The 23,521-nt window shown below is 32.6% G+C and overlaps 1 protein-coding gene across 2 annotated transcripts in view; it reads right to left on the reverse strand.

The window, feature by feature from the left end:
* The window catches only part of TMEM65 (transmembrane protein 65), a 65,195-nt gene that overhangs the window by 11,083 nt on the left and 30,591 nt on the right, over window positions 1-23,521 (reverse strand). For both annotated transcript variants that reach the window (XM_032246544.1, XM_032246553.1), the window contains 3 exons: window positions 7,596-7,640; window positions 4,526-4,593; window positions 569-623 (listed from right to left, as the gene is read on the reverse strand). In XM_032246544.1, coding sequence (XP_032102435.1) covers window positions 569-623; window positions 4,526-4,593; window positions 7,596-7,640 — 168 coding nt within the window. The remainder of the gene's footprint in view (window positions 1-568; window positions 624-4,525; window positions 4,594-7,595; window positions 7,641-23,521) is intronic.

Genomic DNA, 23,521 nt, shown 5'->3' on the forward strand with positions numbered 1-23,521 from the left:
GCCTGTAATTCCAGCACTTTGGGAGGCCGAGGCGGGTGGATGATGAGGTCAGGTGTTTGAGACCAGCCTGGCCAACATGGCGAAACCCCGTCTCTACTAAAAATACAAACATTAGCTGGGCATGGTGGTGGGCACCTGTAGTCTCAGGTACTCAGGAGGCTGAGGCAAAAGAATCACTTGGGCCCAGGAGGCGGGGGCCCAGGGGTGAGTCAAGATCGCGCTACTGTATGCCAGCCTGGGCAACAGAGTGAGACACCGTCTCATAAATAAATAATAGTGGCAAAGGGTAGAAATGTTTAGGAGTAACACTGAATTGCCAGAAAAACTTGTCTTATTGAAACCAGTATAACAGAGGGCTGTTATCCAATAACTAATAATATAAAGTACCTAAAATTTTCAGAAAAAGTGCAACATACACAAAACTAAGAATTAGAAGAATAGGATGAAGAAAATTAACAGACATCCCAATGAGTAAACTCATTCAAATAAATTGCCCTCTTCTAAACCTACTGAAATGTTTTATAAATGTAAAGACAATGAAATAACAACATTAACTATTATTAAATACCTGCCATAGTTGAAATTCCCAAAATAATTCCAATAGACATTTCAATATGGGTTCCCTGAAATATGATAAAAAATTAATCTTAAAAATTAAAGCTGAAGTGACTATAAAATAATAGCAAAGCATTAATAAAAACAGATATAATAGTTAAATCAACATGTTAGTGCTACAAAATTATATACATCAAATATGCACATATAATGTAATTCATTACATTATTAAATATATGATTCATATAGATATAACATCAATAATATTTTATTCATTCAAATTAGGCTTTTATAAAAATAAAATTAGCAATACAAGTAAAAATACAATTCATCATTAAAAATCTAGAATTTATATTTTTCTACCACAGAGAAAAATGCTTTAAAGCTTTTGAACACAAGACCAACTCACATTGATTTTAAATTCTGAACTACACATCTATACTATTGTTATTTACTCTATCAAAAGATTAAAAAGAGACTAAACCAGTTTCTAGGGAAATTGGGGTTTATAAAGTTATCCTTGTAACACTTAGCTCTTTAACCATTAAGTAGTGAAACTATACATTCATTTATAAGTAGCAACAGCATTTAGTGCAATAGATCTACATGAAAAACAAAGCCCTATTGTATCGCTACTGAATTGAGTTTAAGACTTTCTACCTGTATGTCATCATTCCTCTGAAGCTCACATTTTCACTTTCATTTTAAAAATGAGGAACTGAAGTGAAGATGATTTAACTGTTCTAATAGAATAGAGAAGAAACCCTAGGATCTATTGCGCTAATTCAGTTCTAATCCCTGAGCAATGCTGCCACTGGAAGACTTAATTTTCAAGAGTTCTCTTGAATACTGATCCTTGAACATTTCTAAAAAATGTTTCAAATCTCAATATTTCTGAAGGGAAAAAAGTCCTATTTGTTATGTAGAAAAACTGCATTCCTCATCAATTATTTACAAAACAGAAAAGAGTTTTCCTCAAGATTATTTCCCCTAGAGCTTTTGGTTGCATCACGTTAAGACATAATTCTTGCTGAATATGGACCCAACAGCCTGATGCATAAAAGTTCGAAAGTCTTTTGTCCTAATGCATAAAAGTTCAAATTACAAGGCTGTAAATATACCCCAAGAAACAGATTTCTGAAGAAGAAATAAAGAGAAAGAAAAGAAAAGGTAAGGCACTGAGAAAAAGAATGAAGATGTGTATCATTATATGTGAATGCAAAAAAAAAAAAAAAAAAACTAGAGCACCAATATAGAAGAGAGGCACCTGGTAACAGTCTAATAATAAATACAGCATCTTAACAGCAATGAATGGCTGGCAATGGCCCAAGGAGAATCTCTTAATAATTTAATCATTTGGTTGAATGTAATACAGCCAAAGGTCCTTCTAACAGCAAGAAAAGCCCCATATAAAGTCAAAGATGGTTTGAGGGAAATGGACTATCCACTGCTTTACTGTGTCCCATAGTTACATCAAACTTAAGTGTTAATAGGCGAGGTAGAAATTATAAATAAACTGAATACTAATAGTCGTCTTAAAGTTACATGTGGTTCATTATTCTTAATACAATCAATCTACTCTAGAATTCTAATAAATTCCATCTAATTAAACTGTAAGTAAAGTAACCCAAAACAAACCCTAGTTATAAAAAGCAATCCAATAATATAAAAATATTTTTAAAACTATGAAACAAAGGCTTAGTAAGAAGAGCAACCAATATAAGGGCCAAATCTAATACAGAGGTTACGCAGGAATTTGTTTTTATGACTACAACTAGGGTGGGAAAGTACATTTAACAGGAAGGAGGAAAACATCAAATGTCTATGATACAAAAAAAGAAGAATCTATCTCCTCAACTTACTGTCTTAAAACAGTCATAGCTGTCCCACAATGAGAGGGGTTGATCAGTACTTTTTAAATAAAAGATGAAAAACATTCTTAAGATAATAATCACTTATTTCCCCTTTCATAGATTCTACAGTTACATTATTTATATGTTTTGGTCTCAGCATTCCATATTATAACGCCTCAATGGAAAATTTTATTGTCTCTAAATTAGTTTGCAACTATCACAGGATATTTTTGCCACACCTACTACTCTTAATCAGGTAGTGATGTCAGTGGCTTAAACATTTATTTCAGTATTATTTAAATAAAAACTGCTTTTCTGTGTACTGGATGTGCTGGGGGGAAGAAAATAAGAAAAAATAAATAAAATGGTTGTTAAGCCCCTGAAACTGGATTTCAATATAAACAGAATAACAAGTATTACTAATTTGGAGTCAACCATCTCAGGCCTTGAAAAACAATGGACTCTTAGTTATCTTAATAATGAGGCCCAGACCTGGGGAACATCAAATAGTGAACAATACTACAATAATTTGACCCTAGAATGTGGGTGTTTGGTTTAGTAGCTGACCCCCATCAATCTGGAGATAAGGTTAGACTATATAGAACACAAAACTATTCTTGAATGAACCATGTTTACATAAAATTTATAATCTACACAATGTAAATTACTTTTAAAATTCCTATTTTGAAACCAAATCTATTTATGTCCATTTGTAGTACATGTGATTTCCAAAACACCAAAAAGAAAACCTGCCTCTATCATATGTATTTTCCTCACATTCAACAATCCTAAGTTCATTCCATTTGTTCAGCAATATCCTACACTTTAGCTATTGTTTACAAATTTTTTTAAAAGTTAGAGTCAGTGAAGCTGAGAACAAACTCTGTAAGTCCTAACATAAAAGTTTCTAGTGTGAAACACTTTGATTTTCTCCAACGAGTTAATTAAGACCCACCTGAGAACTCATAAACTGGTATTCAAAGTACATTATACTTTTTTCTCCTCCCACTAAGTGTATTCAAGATCTATTACCTTCAGTCTAAAGCTAATACCTGAAAAGAATGACTTCACATAAAATATTCTAAAAATATGTATTTAAAGTTGATAATTGTCATCTTAACTAGACTGTGATCAATCTATCTTACTTGGACAAAATAAGAGAAGTGAATAGCTTTTTGACTGATTATGGCATTTTCATAATATGTATATAAGAATAAAATTGGCCTATTTATATATCTGTGAATGTAAGAAACTTATTCAACTATTTAGAACCATGCCCTCTTCTCTGAAACTACTGAAATCTGAGTTGACTAGATTATTTTAAAAAACTACTGTCAATCAAATCTAATTATAACAAAAACCTCATTATGATAAATTCATAAGCTGTAGCTAAACTTTGGTATGTTCTTGAAAATGGAAAGAGCACTGGGCAGTTTTAGAAGACTTGCATTTTAATCATGGATCCATTTCTGACTTTAGAGTATGAACCTAATAGTGGTATACATTAACAAAAGGCCTTACATAGTAGTAAGAAAGGCAAGTCAGCCATCTCTGAGATTAAACACTTTTAAAGAGCACCCTTACATTAAAATACCACAGCAAAGGGGAATTTTTTAACACTATGATGGAACAAAGGCAAAAGGGAGATATATTCATTTAATTGAATTGAAACTTTAAAAAATGGCTAGGCTGAAGGCTAGACTATGTATCAAAACATGCTTTAAAACATTTTCACGTCAGAAAATTGAACAAGGAACTAAATCAAATAATTACCTATATATGTGACGATAATTGCCAACACAAAGAACATCAGAACATTTTACATATCATTTTTCTTTATTAAGAATGTTGAAATTAAATGGGATAATATAGGCCCTAAATGTTCTGTCTAAATGCTCTACCAAAAGTCTATTTGTTTAAATGGCTTACTTAACATCTTAATGATTAATAAATATGATGCCTTAAAATTGAGCTACAGTCTAATTAATATAAGTAAAAAACATCCTTGTTCATTATGATATTAAAACTTTATAACTACAACAGAAAAATTATTAGGAAAATGTAGACCACATTAATTTATTAACTTAAAAATAGAAGTGGTGAGAGAAAGAACTTACTGCAACAATCATAATTGCATTATCCAAAAAGCCAAACCCTATGAAAGGTATCGCATTGTGGATGAATACTGAAAAACATCAAAAACAGAAAAATATATTTTAAGATTTCTATAACTTTAGAATGACAAAAACAGATGATATGATCAAAGTATCCTAAACAGACTTGATAATCTTCAAAATTTGATTCTCATTTTCCATAGTCAATAGATGCTGCTACTGCTATAAATAGAAGCTATATTGTGGAAAAAATACAAAACATGTAAAATAATTGTGTTAGGTTTTTGTGTTTTCTTACTGGTAACATAGGCACACACACATGAATATACATACAATTAACAGTAGAACAAATTAGTAAACATATATAAGTACCATGTTTTACCTGATTAATTGCTACTGACATCAATTTCTTTTTCTCTTACACCTAAAGTCTGATACTATAAAATTGATTTCTGTATTAGAAATAATTAAAAGTGTCCTAAATCAAATGTCAGAGAAGCTATTTGGTTGCTTTTACTCAGTCGTTTTTTTTTTTTTTTAAAGAAATGTTAGTAAATGGTGATTATCTCATCTATGTGCAATCTTTCCCACCCCCCACAATTTACTAATATTCCTAAATGCTATTGCAAACTATAAACAATCAATATTTTATTTAAATCAAACTGTAACTTCACCTGTTGCTACCAAAAACACACCTTACCTCATCTACTGGGTATATAATCTAAATGATCTGAGATATGTAACTACTAACACCTATATATTTCTTATATATTTATTTTCATTTCTTTCATATCTACATCTTCAGCAGAATACCGAGGGCATAGGATATGCTCAAAAAATATTATTTAATTAAGTTGATGACCACTAACATGGAAAGAAAGAGAATTCCAGATTGAGAGAATTGAAGGCAGATTGTGAAACAGATTAAAAGCTGGGAATAGTTAAAAGACTTTATTCTAATTAATCTATAAAACTGCCAAGGTATAGTGAACATCTGTTCAGTAGAGAACTTTTTTCAACAAGCATTAAAAAATAGTTTGTTTTCAACAAACATTAAATAAATAAATAAACATCCAAAAAATAGTCTCTTAAACCAACTGGTTATATGTGTTTATTAATTTTCAGAGTCTTTTTTCTTTTACTGCAGTTATTGCCACAGAAAGTATAATTAAAATATAATCCAGAAGTTTTAAAAATTTGATATTACTATATTGAGCTCTGCACCTATCAGGGAAAGCTAATAAGCAGTCAAAAAAAAAAGCACTTCTGCCCACAACCACTATCAGTGACTAAGACTAAGGTACAATACTATATACAGTATAAGAATACTATTATTTCAATATTATTATAGCTATACAATATTACAGAAACCAGTACACAACAAGTATAAAATAGGCCATTTAAATTTTCTTCTTGTTTTTAAGTAAGAATGTCCAAGATCAAGGACAATATCTTTAATTATAAAAAATATTAAGTTATTAAAGATGGTAAAAATCAAGCAGAACACTAATAAAACGAAATTTTTCAAAGAATCTAGCCTTAGTTTTTTAACTTATTGGCTAAGTCTGGTTGTTCACTAAACACTCAAAATTTTATGAAAAGCAGCTTCCAGAACCAATACACATTACAAATTTAATAGTTTAAGAATATAATGAAATTCTAAAAATTCACTAAATAAAACATTTACAGTGAAGAGAAAGCTACTTAAGTATAGCAAAATAATTATGAAACTGGTTAGAATTAATTAACATTTTGGGATTCACTTAATAGCATCTCTAAAATTGGCCAGTTACAAATATCTTAAAATTAGGTGATCTTAAATTAAGAGTATACAAATTGCTATCCTAGTAAAACTTGGTCAGTAAAACCAAGGCACTCTGTTATAATAATCACTTTGAACTATAAGACTTGTTTTGAATGTTTATACCTATGTAAATATGTCCTAAAATTAAAGCTTATTTTAACTCAAAGGAAAAAAAATTGGTTTTCAAAACATTAAATATGTATATACAGGGCACTCCACTGGGCACCTGAGATACAAAGATAAATAAGACTTGGTGCCCAGCCCTAAAGGGGTTTAGGTATGATAACACAGCCATATAAACAGTAAATTTCAATATCACCTATAAAAAAATGATAATAGTATTATACAGTATTATGAACTATAGATTGTATGACTCTAAGCTGGGAGGATCATGAAAGATTAATTGGGAAGAGAAGTCTCAAATAATTCCTAAACTGTTTTGGTATTTGAGGAAAGTTACTAATTTCTAATATAAATTACATTCTACCTGTCAGAGAAAAAATAACTGACCATTATTTTTTTTTAATTATATATATTTGCTCTCTAGTATGTAATGATCTCCTACTAATTTGTGGCTTCTTCAATTTACTCTCAGAAACACTGTTCTCAAACTTAGCAGTTGTTAGTAAATCATATTTCATATTTAGCTTTAATTTACAACCTAATCTAATTCACTATACTGTTAAATAATTCACTTCCTCTATCTTTATAACATCCCAACTTGTTTTATGCTATTTTGGTATATTCTTGAATATTTATTTATTCTGAATATTTATTCCTATCATAATAGAGAAAAGAGAAAGAAAGCAGCATTGTAATAAGGTCCTTCTTCTTGGTTGTTTAAATAAGGTTTACTTTTTTCATTCTTACTGTCAGCCAGCCAGAAGCATTTTCTCCACCAGAGAACAGTTCTATCTAGCCTTGGGCCTAGAAATTGTAGTTCTGCATTTACCCAACTTAAATTCAAACTAAAGTAAATACATCCTTTTTCCTTGAAATTAAGAAAACTTCTATCATAAAATAATTCTATTTCTAAATGGCAATAATATTTTAATAATATTAGATCTTTTTAACAATATTAGATATTTGAATATTGTATTATGTCATCAGTCAAGTTTATAAACTTTGTGCTTCAGGTAATGAACAGGATAATCTACTCTATCTGGAAAGATTTAATTTACTGACTCTTCTGTGCTATCAATGAATGATACAATTATTTCAAGGCCAAAAGATAGATGAACACATATTTAACAATTATAGAACCATTACCATATCTCAGCTGTCCTGGGGTGGGTGGTGGAGCTTCCAATTTTTCTAAAGAGGAAAAAAGGGTGTGAGGCAAGAATTAGTTACTATAGTATGATATTTTTTATTACAATGAAGAAAATACAGAAGATTTACAAAGTGGGAGAATATTAGAGTTTATTCATAAATTATCTTTAAGTTAATGGACCAAGCTTATCCATACAGAAAATATTAATCAGCATGGATTAAATCAAAAGGCCAGCAAATGAAACTGAGCTTAGTTACAAGCCTAACACAGACCAGACCTGGGTAAGTTCGGTTGTTTTTTGTTTTTCAGAATTTTTTAAAGTCCTTGCATCTAGATAATGAGACTGTTTGCATTAACTAAAGTAGAAAAACACTTTAGAAATATAGCTACTCTTCTTTAAGATGGCAACCCTAGATGACTTAAGAAATACACAAACAAAAATCATTGATAGTGGAAAAAATGAATATTCCAACAGATCTAGATACCTTTAAAAAGAAGAAAATATTTTTAAAGCAATGTATGAAAACAATGACTTCACTGAATTTTATTCTGTTCCTTAATCTCTGTTGATAATATAAATGAACACTTTAACTTCTGGAACCTATACTACTGGGTAATAGGGTACTCTATACAGTATAACAACTTTTAAAAGTAGGGTGTTATTCAGAATCACAAGTAACAATGTTTTCCCAAGTATAAGCCAGAGTATCTTTAAGTGTCATCATTATATCTAAAAATTAACAACTATTACAAGAAGCAACCTACCTATTCTCATAACAATAACCATCTCACCATTTAAGAGTAAACTATAATATAAAGGTAGAAAATTCCATCTTCTTTACAGTCAACCAATTGGACAGAATTGTTATCATACAGAGAAGAATCCATATAGTGGATCACTCCAAAGATTTAGTACAACCATATTATCCTAAGAAACACATTACAAACTAAATATACATCTTAAAAATTTTTTATTTATGTGACAACATAAGATTAATTTAGTATAAAAAGTAAAAATCAAACAAATCTCCATTGATAATCTATATATCAAAGGAAATATAGTCCACATTAGTGACTGGTATCTTACAATTTCCATAATGGCTTTACAGTAAGGAATACATTAAAACCTCGAGTTTAATTTTCATATATTTAGAAAGTTCTAAGAAAGGAAGTTTAAGTTTTACTTTTTCTTTTTTAGAAGAATTAAGAAGTGAAGATATATACTAATGTTTCAGAAATCTCATGTATGATTAAAATATATTATTCTTCTTTGATTAACATGATTAACTCAAAATCTACTTTGAAAGCATGCAAGTGGTTTTCCAAATATCTAACAGGGAATACAGGATATTGCTATTCTCCAGAGAATTTTCTGGTGAAGTAAACATGCAAAAGTGGTTACTTACATACCAGAACTATTTGTTAGTTGCTTTACTCTCATCATCACTACAGTTCTGACACTGTGAGAAGTCCTTGTCAGTTGACTGGAACATCTTGAAATACCTAAAAATTCAACAAGCAGGACCTTCCCAATAGAATGAGAATATATGGAGTCCTTGCTTTTACTTCTTCAAATTCCCAACTCATTGAGTAAAATATTTAAAAATTTTTACATTAGCAAAGAAGAAAAGAGCTAGGCAAGTTAAAAAAACGTGTAGTGGAATAAAGAAAAAAATCAAATAATATAATCAATATTCCTAAACTTTCTTTCCTACTACACATAAAAAACTAGCGGCAATTAAGAGATGTTAAGAGAAAGAAATATAAAATAAAGGAGATAGAGCAGGAAGGAAAACTATTGGCACGGAGATGAAAGTAAAATCAAAACACAGATTCTACCTCCTGCTTCACAAAGAACCTACAGAGTACAAGAGGAATCATGAAAAGAACATTTCCTAGAAAGTGAAAATCTTATTGGAAAGTATCCATCAAATTATTTTATTTTATTATTATATATTTTTTTTGAGACAAAGTCTCGCTCTGTCTCACTCAGGCTGGAATGCAGTGGTGCGATGTCAGCTCACTGCAGCCTCCACCTCCCAGGTTCAAGTGATTCTCCTGTCTCAGCCTCTCGAGTAGCTGGTACTATAGGCGTATGCCACCACTCCCAGCTAATTTTGTATTTTTAGTACAGATCAGGTTTCACCACATTGGCCAGGCTGGTCTTGAACTCCTAATCTCAGGTGATCCACCTGCCTCAGCCTCCCAAAGTGCTAGGATTACAGGCATGAGCCACTGCACCAGGCCCAAATTTTTTTTAAATCAGAAATTATTCTTTCTTATTTTAACTGAATCAAAACAAAACATACATCAGAAGTAAAAAAAAAAAAAGAAAAAAGAAAAAAAAAGTTACCTATATAATACATAACAGAACTTGTAAATCAGCCCAAGGTTTCAGTCATCTACAGGTTTTAAAATGTAATTACTGCTAATATCCCTGAAAATAGTCACAATAAATCCCAGAAGGTTTATTTCCATATTTTTTAAAGAATTTTCTTTTGACATATGGTAAACTATCTATACTTACATTGGAAATGTTTTCTGCTCCAATGTTTTATTAAGTGAACTATGGAGTTAAAACAGTTCTTTCTCTCTCTCTCTCTCTCTCTCTCTCTCTCTCTCTCTCTCTCTCTCTGTGTGTGTGTGTGTGTGTGTGTGTGTGTGTGTGTGTGTATTATACACATCATACTCTTCCTTTTCTGGATATTTTAAAATAATAAAATAACAATTAAGCTTGCACTTCACCATACCACATTTGCCACATTACTTTCCACAATGGCTGAGTAACCTCTTATCAGAGGAATTTTCCTGCATGGAACAACTATAAACTGCAGACAAAAATATAACAAATCAACTACCTGAAAGCACTAGAAAATTATTGAAACCAGGCTGATTCTAGAGGGGAATCAACACAGAAAAAGAAATGACACTAAGTGAGTTAGTTACCTGTTTGTTGCAGCTTTCAGCCTGTGGGCAGGCCCCAGTCACAACATGCAGAGCAACTAAAGCTCTGATGAAAATTCCTCAGTCTGTCTGAAGAACCACAGGATGAGGTGCCAGGTAACCAAAGCAACTAGAAAGTGAGGGGAAGAATCCTGGAAAGGATAGAGTCAGAAAGGAAGAGTCCTAAATTCTCTGCATATATTCAGTTCAAGTCTATAGCTGACTTGTGGAACCACACATGTGCAGGAAAAACTTCAAAAATGCCAGCTAAAGGTAAAATGAGTAAAGATTTGAGGGCAGCCTAGAATAGTTTGCAGTTTGAACCTAACCATTAAATGCCTGCTAAAACAAACAAAAATCAATGCTTTTCAGATGAATAAAACAGAATCTAGAGTCTCTACAATGTAATAATTACAGCAATAACTAGGATACATCCAAAATTACTTCACAAACAAGGAAAAAGAAAAATATGACCCATTTTCAGAAGACAATAGACAGAGACCAATCCCAAAGTTACTCAAGTGTTAGAATTAGGAGACAAAAACTTTAAAGGAGTAATTAAAAGTATAGTCAAAGATGCAAATAAAAATATGCTTAAATGAATGATAAGACAGGAAATCTCATCAGAGAAACAGAATACTGAAAAAAGAACCAATAAGAAGTTCTAGAACTGAAAGGTACATTATCTGAAGTTATAAAATTAACTGGGGCCAGGGGCAGTGGCTCACACCTGTAATCCCAGCACTTTGGGAGGCTGAGGCAGGCAGATCACAAGGTAGGAGTTTAAGACCAGCTTGGCCAACATGGTGAAACCCTGTCCCTACTAAAAATACAAAAAGTAGCCAGACATGGTGGCAGGCACCTGTTAAGCCCAACTACTCAGGAGGTTAAGGCAGGAGAATTGCTTGACCAGGAGGTGGAGGTTGTAGTGAATCAAGATTGTGCCACTGCACTCCAGCCTGAGCAACAGAGCAAGACTCTGTCTCAAAAAAAAATAGAAATTAAAATTTTAAAAAATTAACTGGATAGGCTTACAAGCAGAATGAAGATGACAGAACAGTTAGTGAAAATGATGTCAAATCAATAAAAAGTATTCAGTCTGAACAACAGAGACTAAAAGAATTGAAAAACAATAAACCAGAGTCTCAGGGAGAAATGGCTAAATATTAAAAGGGCTAATATATGTTAATATATGTATAATTGTAGTGAAAAGACAAGTACAGAAACTAGGAACAAAAACTCTTTGAATAAATAATGGCAACAAATTTCCCAAAATTGGTGGAAGACAAAAATGTCAAAAGATTCTAGAAGTTCAGTGGACTTCTAGTGGAATAAATATGAAGAAAAATAATCATAAAGCAAAAAATCTTAAAATAGTCAGAAATAAATGGCATATTAAATACAAAAAACAATGACTTGAGTAAGCAGAAAGAAAATGGGTATTAGTCCAGTACTCTACATCCAAAAAACATATCCTTTAAGAATGAAGGCAAAATGCATTTCAGATAACTGACACTATAAGAATGCGTTAGTCAACCTGCAATATGGAAAATGCAAGAGAAGCTCTTTAGTCTGAAAGGAAATAGCAGTTGAGAAGTAAGTTCCTGAGGAAAGAATAAAGACCATCAGAAGTGGTAAGTGTCTGGGTAAATATAAAAGGTACTTTTTCCTAGTAACTTAATTTAAATAGACATGATTGTCTAACACAAAAATTACAACACTGCTTTATAGTGTTTATAAAATATGTAGATGCAGTACATATGACATCATAGCATTAAGGATGAACAGAGGAGTAAATGGACCAATTTGATAATTTAGCTGCAACATTTCTATGATGAAAATAAAATGGTCCAATATTAGCTATAAGAGTCCAAAAAGTTGGCCAGGCACAGTGGCTCACGCCTGTAATCTCAGCACTTTGGGAGGCCGGAGGCAGACGGATCATCTGAGGTTGGGTGTTCGAGACCAGCCTGACCAACATGAAGAAACCCCATCTCTAAAAAAAAGGAAAAAGAGTCCAAAAAGTTAGGAATGCATGCTGTAATCCCTAGAATAACTACACATACAGACAAAATACAAAGAGAACATAGTTAAGAACCTAATAAATGATTTGAAGGAGAATTTGAAGAAATGTTCAATTAAGCATAAAGAATGCAGGAAAGGAAAACAGAAACAGAAAAACAGAAGGTCAAACAGAAAACAAACAGTACAGTAGTAAACTTATATCCAACCATATCAAAAATTACATGCAATTTTAATGGACTAAACACTCCAATTAAAATTAGAGACTGTAAAAATGAATTTAAAAAGTAAGAGCCAACTATATGATATCCCAAGGATTACAGTTTAATAGGCTGAAAGTAAATGGATGGCAAAAAAATATACTGTTTGTATAAAACAGTAGAATTATAAAGGCTGGAATGGCTCAATATCAGATGAAGTAGACTTAAAAGACAAAAAAATATTACCATAAATAAACCAGGGACATTTCAAAATGACAAAAGGGTCAATGCATCAGGAGGTATAACAACTGAATGTTTATGCCTAATAACAGAATTTCATAATGTGTGATGCTGAATCTAACAGAATTAAAGTGGAAAACAAACACTTCCATAATTATGCTTAGAGATATAAAAGACTTTTTCTCAGTAATTGACAGAAATCTAGGCAAAAATATCAGTAAGTAATAAAGTTGAACAGTATCAACTATGTTGATCTAACTGATATTTACACAAAACGACACCCAACAACTGTAGAATATATACTATTTTCAAGTACAGATGGCACATTCCTCAAGATAGAACACATGCTGATCCACAAAACGTGTTAATAAATTTGATTAAAATCATAAATACATTCTCTGACTATAATGGGATCAGTAACAATAAGATTCATGAAAAAACAAATTTGGAAATTAAACATCTTCTAAATACATGGACCAAAGAAGAAACCAAAAAGGAAATTAGAAAATGTTTCAAACTGATTAACAATTAAAATGCAATATATCAAAATTTGTAGAATGCAGCTAAATAAACGCTTGGGAAGAAATTTATAGTTTGAAATATATTAAAAAGAAGAAAGGTCTAACATAAATAATCTATGATTCTATCTTAAGAAGTTAAAAAGCAAAGTAAACATAAACTAGTAGGAAGAAGCAAAGAAACAGAAAGCAAACAATCAAGAGTCAAAATTGGTTATTCAAAAAGATCAATAAAATAATAAGACCCTAGCTCCTAGCTACACTGATAGACAAAAAGAAAATAAGAATTACTCATATCATGAATGAAAGAGGGGGCATCATTACAGATCTCACAGACAGTAAAAAGATAGAATATTATGAAAAATGTTGTGCCCACAAATTCAACAACATAGATGAAATGGACAAATTCCTTAAAAAATACAGTCTACTGAAACTAGCAGAAGATTAAACAAACAAAAATCTGAATAGCTCTAACAAAACTGATTTGTTACCAAACAACTTTATATTTAAACACACACACACACACCCTTCCAAACCTAGATGGTTTCATTGACGATTCTGTTAAAACATTTGAAGAAAAAACACCAATCTTACAAACTCAAAAGTTCTTCCCAAAAAATAGATGAGAAAATACTTTTCAACTCATTTAATGAGGACAGAGTAACATTAAAAAACAAAGCTTAACCAAGAATTCTACAAAGGAGAGAAAACCAGATGACCATTCCTCATGAACACAGAACAAAATCCTTAATAGCAAAATATTCTGCTTTCCTAAAGTGTAAGAGTTTATTCAAAATAGTGGCAAAAATAACCAACATCCAAACTTCCTTACATGTCCTCTTTCTTAGACACTTTCCAATGAAGGAAAAGTTGTTCTTAATAGGATTCCATGTGTAGAAATACATAGGATAGAAAAATTATCTGCAAGAATCCATGAGATAACAATTACATATCAATTTCTTTCCTTTAGGTTTTACATTTTAAAGTCTTTGCTAAAGGGTAAACAAGACAGTTGCTATAAACTGCTGATTTATGCTGTAGTAAGTCAAATAAAAATTGTTTGAAATGAGACTATCTCTTTCTCCAATATGTTCTTGAGGAAGTAAAGTTTTAAGTCAACTTTTCCTTTGTCTGTACTTTTTAGTCAAAACTGATTGCTATAATAGGGGTTTCACTGCAAATATTTTACATTAAACAAGCCATTTTTATGTAAAAGTATTACATACTTATATTCACAGTTGCATATGTTAAAAGGATGAGGATATTGAGTTTGTTTTTCATTAAGAGGAATTTTGAGGTAAAAATTAGAAAACACATCTAAAATACTAAATTTCTTCGGTTTATTTTTAATTATAAAGGTTATACAATCATAAAAAGTTAATGAGATTCAGAAAAGCAAAAAGAACCTTAAAAGGATCCACAATTTATAAGAAATAAACATTTTGATGTATTATCCTTCAATCTTTATTCTATAAAGATGTATACACAAAACTGTACTCTGCCTTTTCCACAAAGCATTAAATAACAAATATTTTCCACATCTTCAAATTTTTTAAAAAAATAATTTTATTCATGAAAATTTATCATGATTTAGTCATTTAATAGACTTATATATTTGTGTTATTTTTTCATTCTTTCAAATAACATTAACTTGTACCTATATCATTTTGCACTCCTCTGAAAATTCCTTAGAATAGGTTCCTATAAGTAGCATTACTGAACCAAAGAGAGAGAAAAAGAGCAACAGGAAGAGAGAGGGAATATATTTAAGGCTTTTTAAATTATTATTATTTCTACAAAATTCATCACAGAAAAAGTATGTCAAGTTACCCCCATCTCACTGCATTTTTATTTTTTTAATGTTACACTCATACTTTCCTGTTTGCAGAATGCAAGTAAAATGTCATTAAGACAAAATCCTTAAAAGAAATGTCAAGCAACAATTTCAAACTTATTTTAATTGATGACAAGATTCCAGTACATAAAACAGACAAGTCTGAATGTTCATTATAAGACTTAACCTGTATATGTCCTCTTTATTATATTTCCCTTTAAAAATAACTTCTTTATAAAAAACCTTTGGTCCAATATTAGCAAAAGCATCTAAAATACTTTTTAGGATAAACTATGCCTGATATATACATTTTTTAAAATAAGTTATGCTACTGTTAAATTAAATTTGGCCTAAAGCTGCCTGAGTACATAGTGAACTGTAACCTGATACAGTAGGCAAACCAACTGCAACTCACCTTAAGAATATATTCTTGCAACAAGTAGCTGAATCTTGGCCAATCATAGCAGCTCAGCTTTCAGCCAGTAACAGGCTGCAAACTGCTCAAACATGTCCAAATAAGGCAGACACAAGCTGTAAGCAAAAAAGCTATTTCTGTGTATAATTTCCTTGTTCTGTCTATAAATACTCTCTGCCTACATTGCTGGAAGAAGCTCTCTGAACCTTTAAAGGTTCAGAGTGCTGCCCAATTCATGAGTTATTTCTTTGCTCAAATAAACTTTGTTATATGTTTGTCTGAAGTTTTTCTTTTAGCAGTTTGGCATCAAAAGTGAGACCTGAAGTATACCTCCAGGAGCTCCAAGTGTCCAAGCAAAGGGCCAGAGCCCACTGTGCACATTGATCCCTCTGATTTGAACACCATGAATTTGAGTTTTGAGCTCACTGACTTTATTTGCACATGTTTTACTAGAAGGGGTTCAGGATTGGATTGGATCCCATTGGAGGATTCAGGTAGGTACCTTTTGAAAGTGGTTTCCCCTAAACCTAAAGTGTCTGGAACTCCACCTTCTGGGACACTGGCTAACTTAATAGAGAAAAATTGCAGGCCCAGAACCTGTGTATTTTTGAAAAAATTGTCCTTAATCTTACTAAGGATAACTTATAATTGCAGTGGTCACAATAGGGAAGTTTTAACCTAGAATAAACTGTTCACTTGTGAGGTGTATCAGAAAAGAAAGGATCCCAATGCCACAAAAGCAATGGGATGCATTCTTTAACTGGCAAACAGAGGCATTTATAAGATAAATCAAAGACTGCCTCTTTAAAAGGTTCTTTACAGAAGGAAATTTAAAAGATCTTAAAAGTCTTTTTCACAAATATCATTCAAAAGTTGCAGCTAACTGGGCAGGAAATCTTATTTCACTGGCCAGAAAGCCAATTTGGATCCAAGTATTCCCTTTTTTTTTTTTTTTTTTTTGAGATGGGAGTTTCCCTGTGTTGCCAGGCTGGAGTGCAGTGGCATGATCCTGGCTCACTGCAACCTCCATCTCCTGGCTGCAAGTAACCCTCCTGTCTCAGCCTCCTGAGTAGCTGGGACTACAGATGCGTGTCACTACACCTGGCTAATTTTGTATTTTTAGTAGAGATGAGGTTTCGCCATGTTGGCCAGGCTCCTGACCTCAGATCATCCACCTGCCTCAGCCTCCCAAAGAGCTAGGATTACAGGCGTGAACCACCGCACCTGGCGATTCAGGTATTCTGTAATAAATTAGTAAGTGTTGTATTATTGTATGTGGAACATGGCTAAAAGTTTTAAATGAAAGGTATAATATCTGTTTATATGATTATGTATGTCTGCATCTATGATGTATATATATGTGTGATATTTTCTATTTCCGTGATATTGCCAAATTAAATTGTATAAGAATGCTATTCAATTGACTTAAAGAAAAATAAGCATTTATATAAATGAAGTATTTGTTCACAAGAATAGGAACTGACCCAAATACTTTTTGAAGTTCATATGACTTGGGTAATCTTTGGCAAAAAAGAATATTATTGGTTTGATTAAAACAGACATATCTTCATAGTTGTTAACATTAAAATTAACACAGATACATGACATTTCCTACCTAGGTTTACCGGAAAAATAAACTTATGTTATCTCTACATTACAAAATTCGTCAGCAAGACAAGTAACTTAAGATGATGACTAGCTGTTTGATGTCCCATCTTGATAAGCAATCCGAGCATAATTATTAAAAACGAGTTAAATAGATGTAAGATAAAAGTCCCATGTGAAAGATGTCTTCCCTATATTGGAAGATTTTAACATTCTTATCATCAAGAATGGAAATTTGAGGCTGAGAAAAATGTGCACAATTTTATTCTCAGGTCTAGCCAAAAACCCAAAGAAGACAGAGATAACATTTTGCTTCTTCTACACATTCTTATTACAGAGAGACTAAAGATACTTGGGGCCATTAGTAAACATGTTCTGTGCCACACTGACAAACTGTGCTATGAGAAAGTACATGCTTCCAGATATTATGCTTCGTAGATTTGCAAATCTCAGATTGCTGGTGTGACAAATAGTTCACAATTACTTGCTTCCTAGTGTCCTTTGGAAATTAAGGTCACTAAGAGTTTAGAATTCTACTTTATATACTAAAATTACTAAAAATAAGAGAAATAGTTTTATATAAAGTATAAAAGTAATACATAATTTTAGTAAGCAAAAGCTATAAAGTATAAGGATGTTTTATTTCATTAAGGGAAAATGTAATTTTTGTTTGAAAGTAGAGTTGTTGTTCCAAGATGAGAACAGGAAAAGTATAAAACAAAATCTAAATGTGGAAGAAAATTGTAGGTTTGCGAAGGATGAATCTTGTAAAAAGAATTTTATGTGTGACAAAGACAGCTAAGATTAGATGGAAATTATTTATAAGCTTTTCTTTTAAAAGGTGAGCATTAATATCAAAAGTATACTAATACAAAACTAGAATGTGGTCCCCTGTTTTAAACTGTAAGATTTTCTTGGACTACTGGTCTGCTCTTAACAGGAAATAGTGAAAAGCTTTTCTTTACCTTTTAGGTAATTGGTCTAGGAAACAAAGATTCTGTGTTTTACCAAAGTAATTTCTTGTGGTCCCTGTTGCTTTTATTAGGTGTTTGACCGCGTAAGAAAACAAAATCTTCTCTATTAAAAGCGCTAAGGTTTCTCCACAACTATGTAGCTTTCTGTATATACCTTTGAAGTCCTGTAATTATTACTTTCGTTAAAGGAATGACTACTGTTCACAGTGACCTGTAACCGTATTTTAATCACGTATTTTAAAGCATTTGATATTTTTGACATACTTCGCAAAATTAGATTCTCAATAAAGTGTTTCTCTTGACCTCAACTTTGATTTTCCAGACAGGCCCTTGAAACGGCTCAGAAGAATGCTTCTCCTTATATAAAAAGACAGATATTAAATTAATTGGGCTTATCTAACATATTAAATTATATGAGAAGTAATGCCAAATAAGTTATGCCAAACCTTCTTTGAGTTTCATTTGTATGGATGTGTTATTGTGTGTTTCAAAAACTGTATGAAATTCACAGCAATCTGATAGTTCTGGTATAATGCAATCCATCATCACTGTAGCTATCATATTCAAATGTTGTGTGCAACAGAAATAATCAAATTTCCCTGTCAACTGCACTGTAATGAACACTCATCAAATATTTAGTCATGGCTATTTTAAGTTTTATCATTTACATTTGGTTATTATTTACTATGGTACTTTCCTGAGCAACTATAAGCCTAAAGCATTACATCTTCAAGGAGATTCATGTAAACAGGACTCTGAGAAGTACAAGTTTCTGGTAACTTTAAGATCATACCATTGGACTAAGTCCAAGAACTCTAAGAAAAATACTCATTGGTTCATAAAACTGCTAACCCAACAGGCAGAACAAGAATTAATTAAATACTAAGGAAATGCCTTGGCAGATTTTCACAGCTCAACCAGTACTGAAATTGCTACAGTTTGAATGAACTCCATGGGATTAATCCATGAGATTAATCCAAGTCAAATTACCTATGATAACATGTATAATAAACAAGTGCTATGCACCTGAATTAGAGAAATAAAATTGTTTATTTAAAAGGATATAAATCCAATGTTAAGCATGGGCTCATGGAAAGACTGGACGGCTGCCTGGTCATTCCTGACTCCTGAAAGCTTCCATTGTTAAAAGCTCTGCACTCCATGACTCATCATAGAAGAGACAAAACGATCTAAATTATGAGGAAAAAAATTGTTTGAGTGATTGTTCTAAGATTGCTAAAGTGGTTTATAACTAATGTTTGGTTTGGCAAACCCATAATTCTGGTAAGATAATAAAAAACCTCAAATAATACATTTCTAGCACCTAATGAATCATTTGAACACTTAAAGATGAACATCCAATTACCACATTTAACATAGGTTTTATGATTATATAGAAGCTTTCTGATTGTACATAAGGCTGATGCTATAAGAGTAACTACAAGGTTATCAGAAAATGTGTTTCCTTTACGGGGTATTCCTGGAGAAATCTCCAGTGATAGAGGTATTCATTTCAATGGACAAGTTATAAAACAAATAAGGTTTTACAAACACAACGGCATTAAACAAAAGCTAACTGAATTGACTTGACGGCCTTGGTCAAAGGTATTACCAATTGATGGTAATCAGATCCATTCCACTAGAAAACATAGATTGATCCCTTATGTAATAGTTACTAAAAGGCTTATGTCCCTGATAATAGAAACTTGTGTATCTACCACTCTTAAAAACTCTGACATGATGTAATATTGAGAGGTTTAAACGTAAGATGCTGAAGTATATTTTCATCAGGTAAAAGAAGCCCTTCATGACCCACCAACTGATGACAATCAGACCTTTCACTGCCTAGAACCTGGAGATTAGGTCTTTTGAAAAAGACACCATAGAAACACTGCTCTTGAATTCTTTTGGAAGAAACAATACCAAGTTGTTCTCTGCAGTAAAATTTCAGGGCTTCGAATCTTGGATCCACATCTCTTAACTCAGGATGGTCCCTCTAGACTCTTACTGTATACCAGAGACCTCAAGGTAAGGCTGACCAGGAAAGCTATTTTTTATTTTACCCAGAAGCAGATGGCATCCTCAATGTGAACAGCTTTCCCAAGATTACAGATCAAGACTTCTCTGTCACCATAAAACCTGTGATTTTTTTCCTCTTTGGTCTGTGTTCCTTTTCTGTTTATATACGGCAAGATAATGTGATAATTAAGATTTCATAATTAATAGCTTCTGCAATTGAATGTTAGATATGGCATGCTACTAACAGTAGGCAAAACCCATAGTGAGGGTTTTGCAGTTAAATTAGGCCTAAAATTGTATAAGAAAACCAAAGAAAGACAATTTGACAGTTTGTAGACAAATGTATAACCCTAATTCCTTGTCAGTAGCCTCCAACTTTGCAATGATTCAATAATGGAGCCTTAGACAAATATTGCTAATGCTTTTCTAATAGTTACCTCTAATGTACAAAGCATTCCACAAGGAACTGTCTGTTGTGTACCTCCAAGATATATTTTTATCTGTGGAGGATTTAATGATCAACTATATATGTGGGCAATTCCATGTATCTATAAGTGGAAAATAAGGAGCCAATGTGGTTTAGAAATTGTAACAGTATTGCTGTCACTGTCACTGCTAACTTCAATTTTCCAGCAGATGCAAATTTGCCAGCAGGTGCAAATCCCTCCAAATGGGCTTTTTTTTTTTTTTTTTTTTTGTAAAATACTCCTTCCGTGGCTTGGCATAGATGTAAATGACATTATGATTAGAACTTTGTCTCAAACATTAGCTACTACAGCTGACTCTACTGCAAAGGCTATAGTTGTCCAGCAAACTTCTACAAATTCTCTTGCTAAACCTGTTTTAGACAGCACCATTGCTTTGGACTCTGCTGGCTGAACAAAGAAGACTATATGCAATAGCTAACACCTCCTGCTGCACTTGCATAAATACATCTGGTATGAAAGAAACTCAGTTGCCGGAAATCAATAAATAAGCTACTTGGTTAAAACAAGTAGATTTTTCTTTGGCTCGTTTTTTATGTATCTAATTTTGACTGGTTCAATTGACAGGGGGGCTTGTTAAGTATACTTCAGTCTCTTAGCATTATCCTCCTGATAGCCATGATAATAGTCTCCCTGGTGTACCATATCCTCACAAGAGTATTAAATGCTCAAGTATAGCCATCCACTACACGTCAAATGGCCTCACCATGGATAGAATAAAAATGTGAAGAGAACATAAACATTCAGCTTACCTGACATTAAGAATTGTGAATTAAATAGAGAGCAAACAAGTCTTTTATGATAGTGACAAAAAGAGTGGTGTCAATGCCCAAAATTTTGGTCAATCTCTCAAAATTGAGAGACTGATCAAAAGGGGGAACCTGCTAAATTAAATTTGGCCTAGAGCTGCTTCCATATGTAGCAAACTGCAATCTAATTTTGTATGTAAAAAAACTGCAACCTATCTCAGGTATATTCTTGTAACAAGTAGCTGACCCTTGGCCAATAATAGGAGCTGACCTTTCAGCCAATGGCAGGCTGCAAGCTGCTCAGACACCTCCAAATAAGGATAACACCAACTTGTAAACAAAAGGCTGTTTCTGTATGTCACTTCCATCTGTCTATAAATAATGCCTGCCCATGTCTCACTAGGAGGAGCTCTCTAAACCTGTGCTGGTTTGTCACCAGTACAGGTTCAGAAAGCTGCCCAACTCACGAGTTGTCTCTTTGCTCAAATGAACTCTGCTAACTTTAATTTTTCTCAAGATTATCTTTTAACACTACTAAAAGATACAACCTAAATTGAAAATCAATAGACTTTGGTAAAAGAAATGTGCAACACCTATAGTTTCTACATTTTAGTCTCCATTATAAAACTACAAAACATTTTTACAACAATGGTGATGCTGGAACACAAAAACAGGGCCAATGGCATATAGAGTGAATTCTATTATTTATTAGAAACTAATTTATCATTTCCATTGTTGAATGTTCCATTAAATTTAACAATACTATATTAATCCATTCTTACACTGCTATAAAGATACTACCTGAGACTGGGTAACATAAAGAAAGGAGGTTTAATTGACTCACAGTTTTGCATGGCTGGGAAGGCTTCAGGAAACACAATCATGGCAGAAGGCAAAGGGAAAGCAAGGCGTATCTTACACAGCATCAGGAGAGAGCAAGTGTATAGGGGAAACTGCCACTTTTAAAACCATCAGATCTCGTGAGTTCTTCCTCCTTATCATGAGAACAGCATGGGGGAACTACCCCCATGATCCAATCATTTCCTACCATGTCCCTCCCTCCACACCTGGGGATTACAATTTGAGATGGGATTTGGATGGGGACACAGAACCAAACCATATCACTACTTTACAAGGTATGTAAATCCATACTCGAAATAAAAGAAAATCTGAAAAGCAAAGAGTCTTATTTCCTAGTCTATTTATTTATTATGCTTTCATGGAAATGATGATTCTTAATGTGATATTTCAGTCTATTATCATGGGTGTAAAAAGCAATATACAATCACAAATGAAGGGGAAAACTCCATATTATTTATAATAAGCTTAATAAGAAAAGTATCAAAGCATTGGCCACAGTGGCTCATGCCTATAATCCCAACACTTTGGGAGGCCGAGATGGGCAGATCAACTGAGGTCAGGAGTTCGATACCAACATGGGAAACCCCATCTCTACTAAAAATACAAAAAATTAGCCAGGCATGGTGGCGGGTGCCTGTAATCTCAGCTACTCAGGAGGCTGAGGCAGGGAGAATCGCTTGAACCAGGGAGGCAGAGGTTGCAGTGAACTGAGATCATGTCATTGCATTCCAGCCTGGGCAACAGAGCGAGACTCTAGCTCAGAAAAAAAAAAAAAAAGGAAAGAAAAAGATAAGTACCAAAGCAGCTTCACTCTGAGATTACAGAAAAGGAATTGTTTAATGAATATACTATTCCTTTAGTACAAATAACTCAGTGTGTCTAATTATGCAGTTTCTGACCTTTGACCACCTAATATTTATTCCAGACTCACCCTATTATCTTTCCCAAAAAAGTACAGGAAGTAGACATGGCAACACAAATCACAGTCTGGCCTAATTAGAAGATTTATGAAAAGAATAGATATTAAACTAGTGAGTTTAAGCAATAATTTGGGGAC

This window comes from Sapajus apella, unplaced genomic scaffold, assembly GCF_009761245.1.
Source record: "Sapajus apella isolate SASKATOON/1434 unplaced genomic scaffold, GSC_monkey_1.0 scaffold3, whole genome shotgun sequence".
NCBI classification, from domain to species: Eukaryota; Metazoa; Chordata; class Mammalia; order Primates; family Cebidae; genus Sapajus; species Sapajus apella.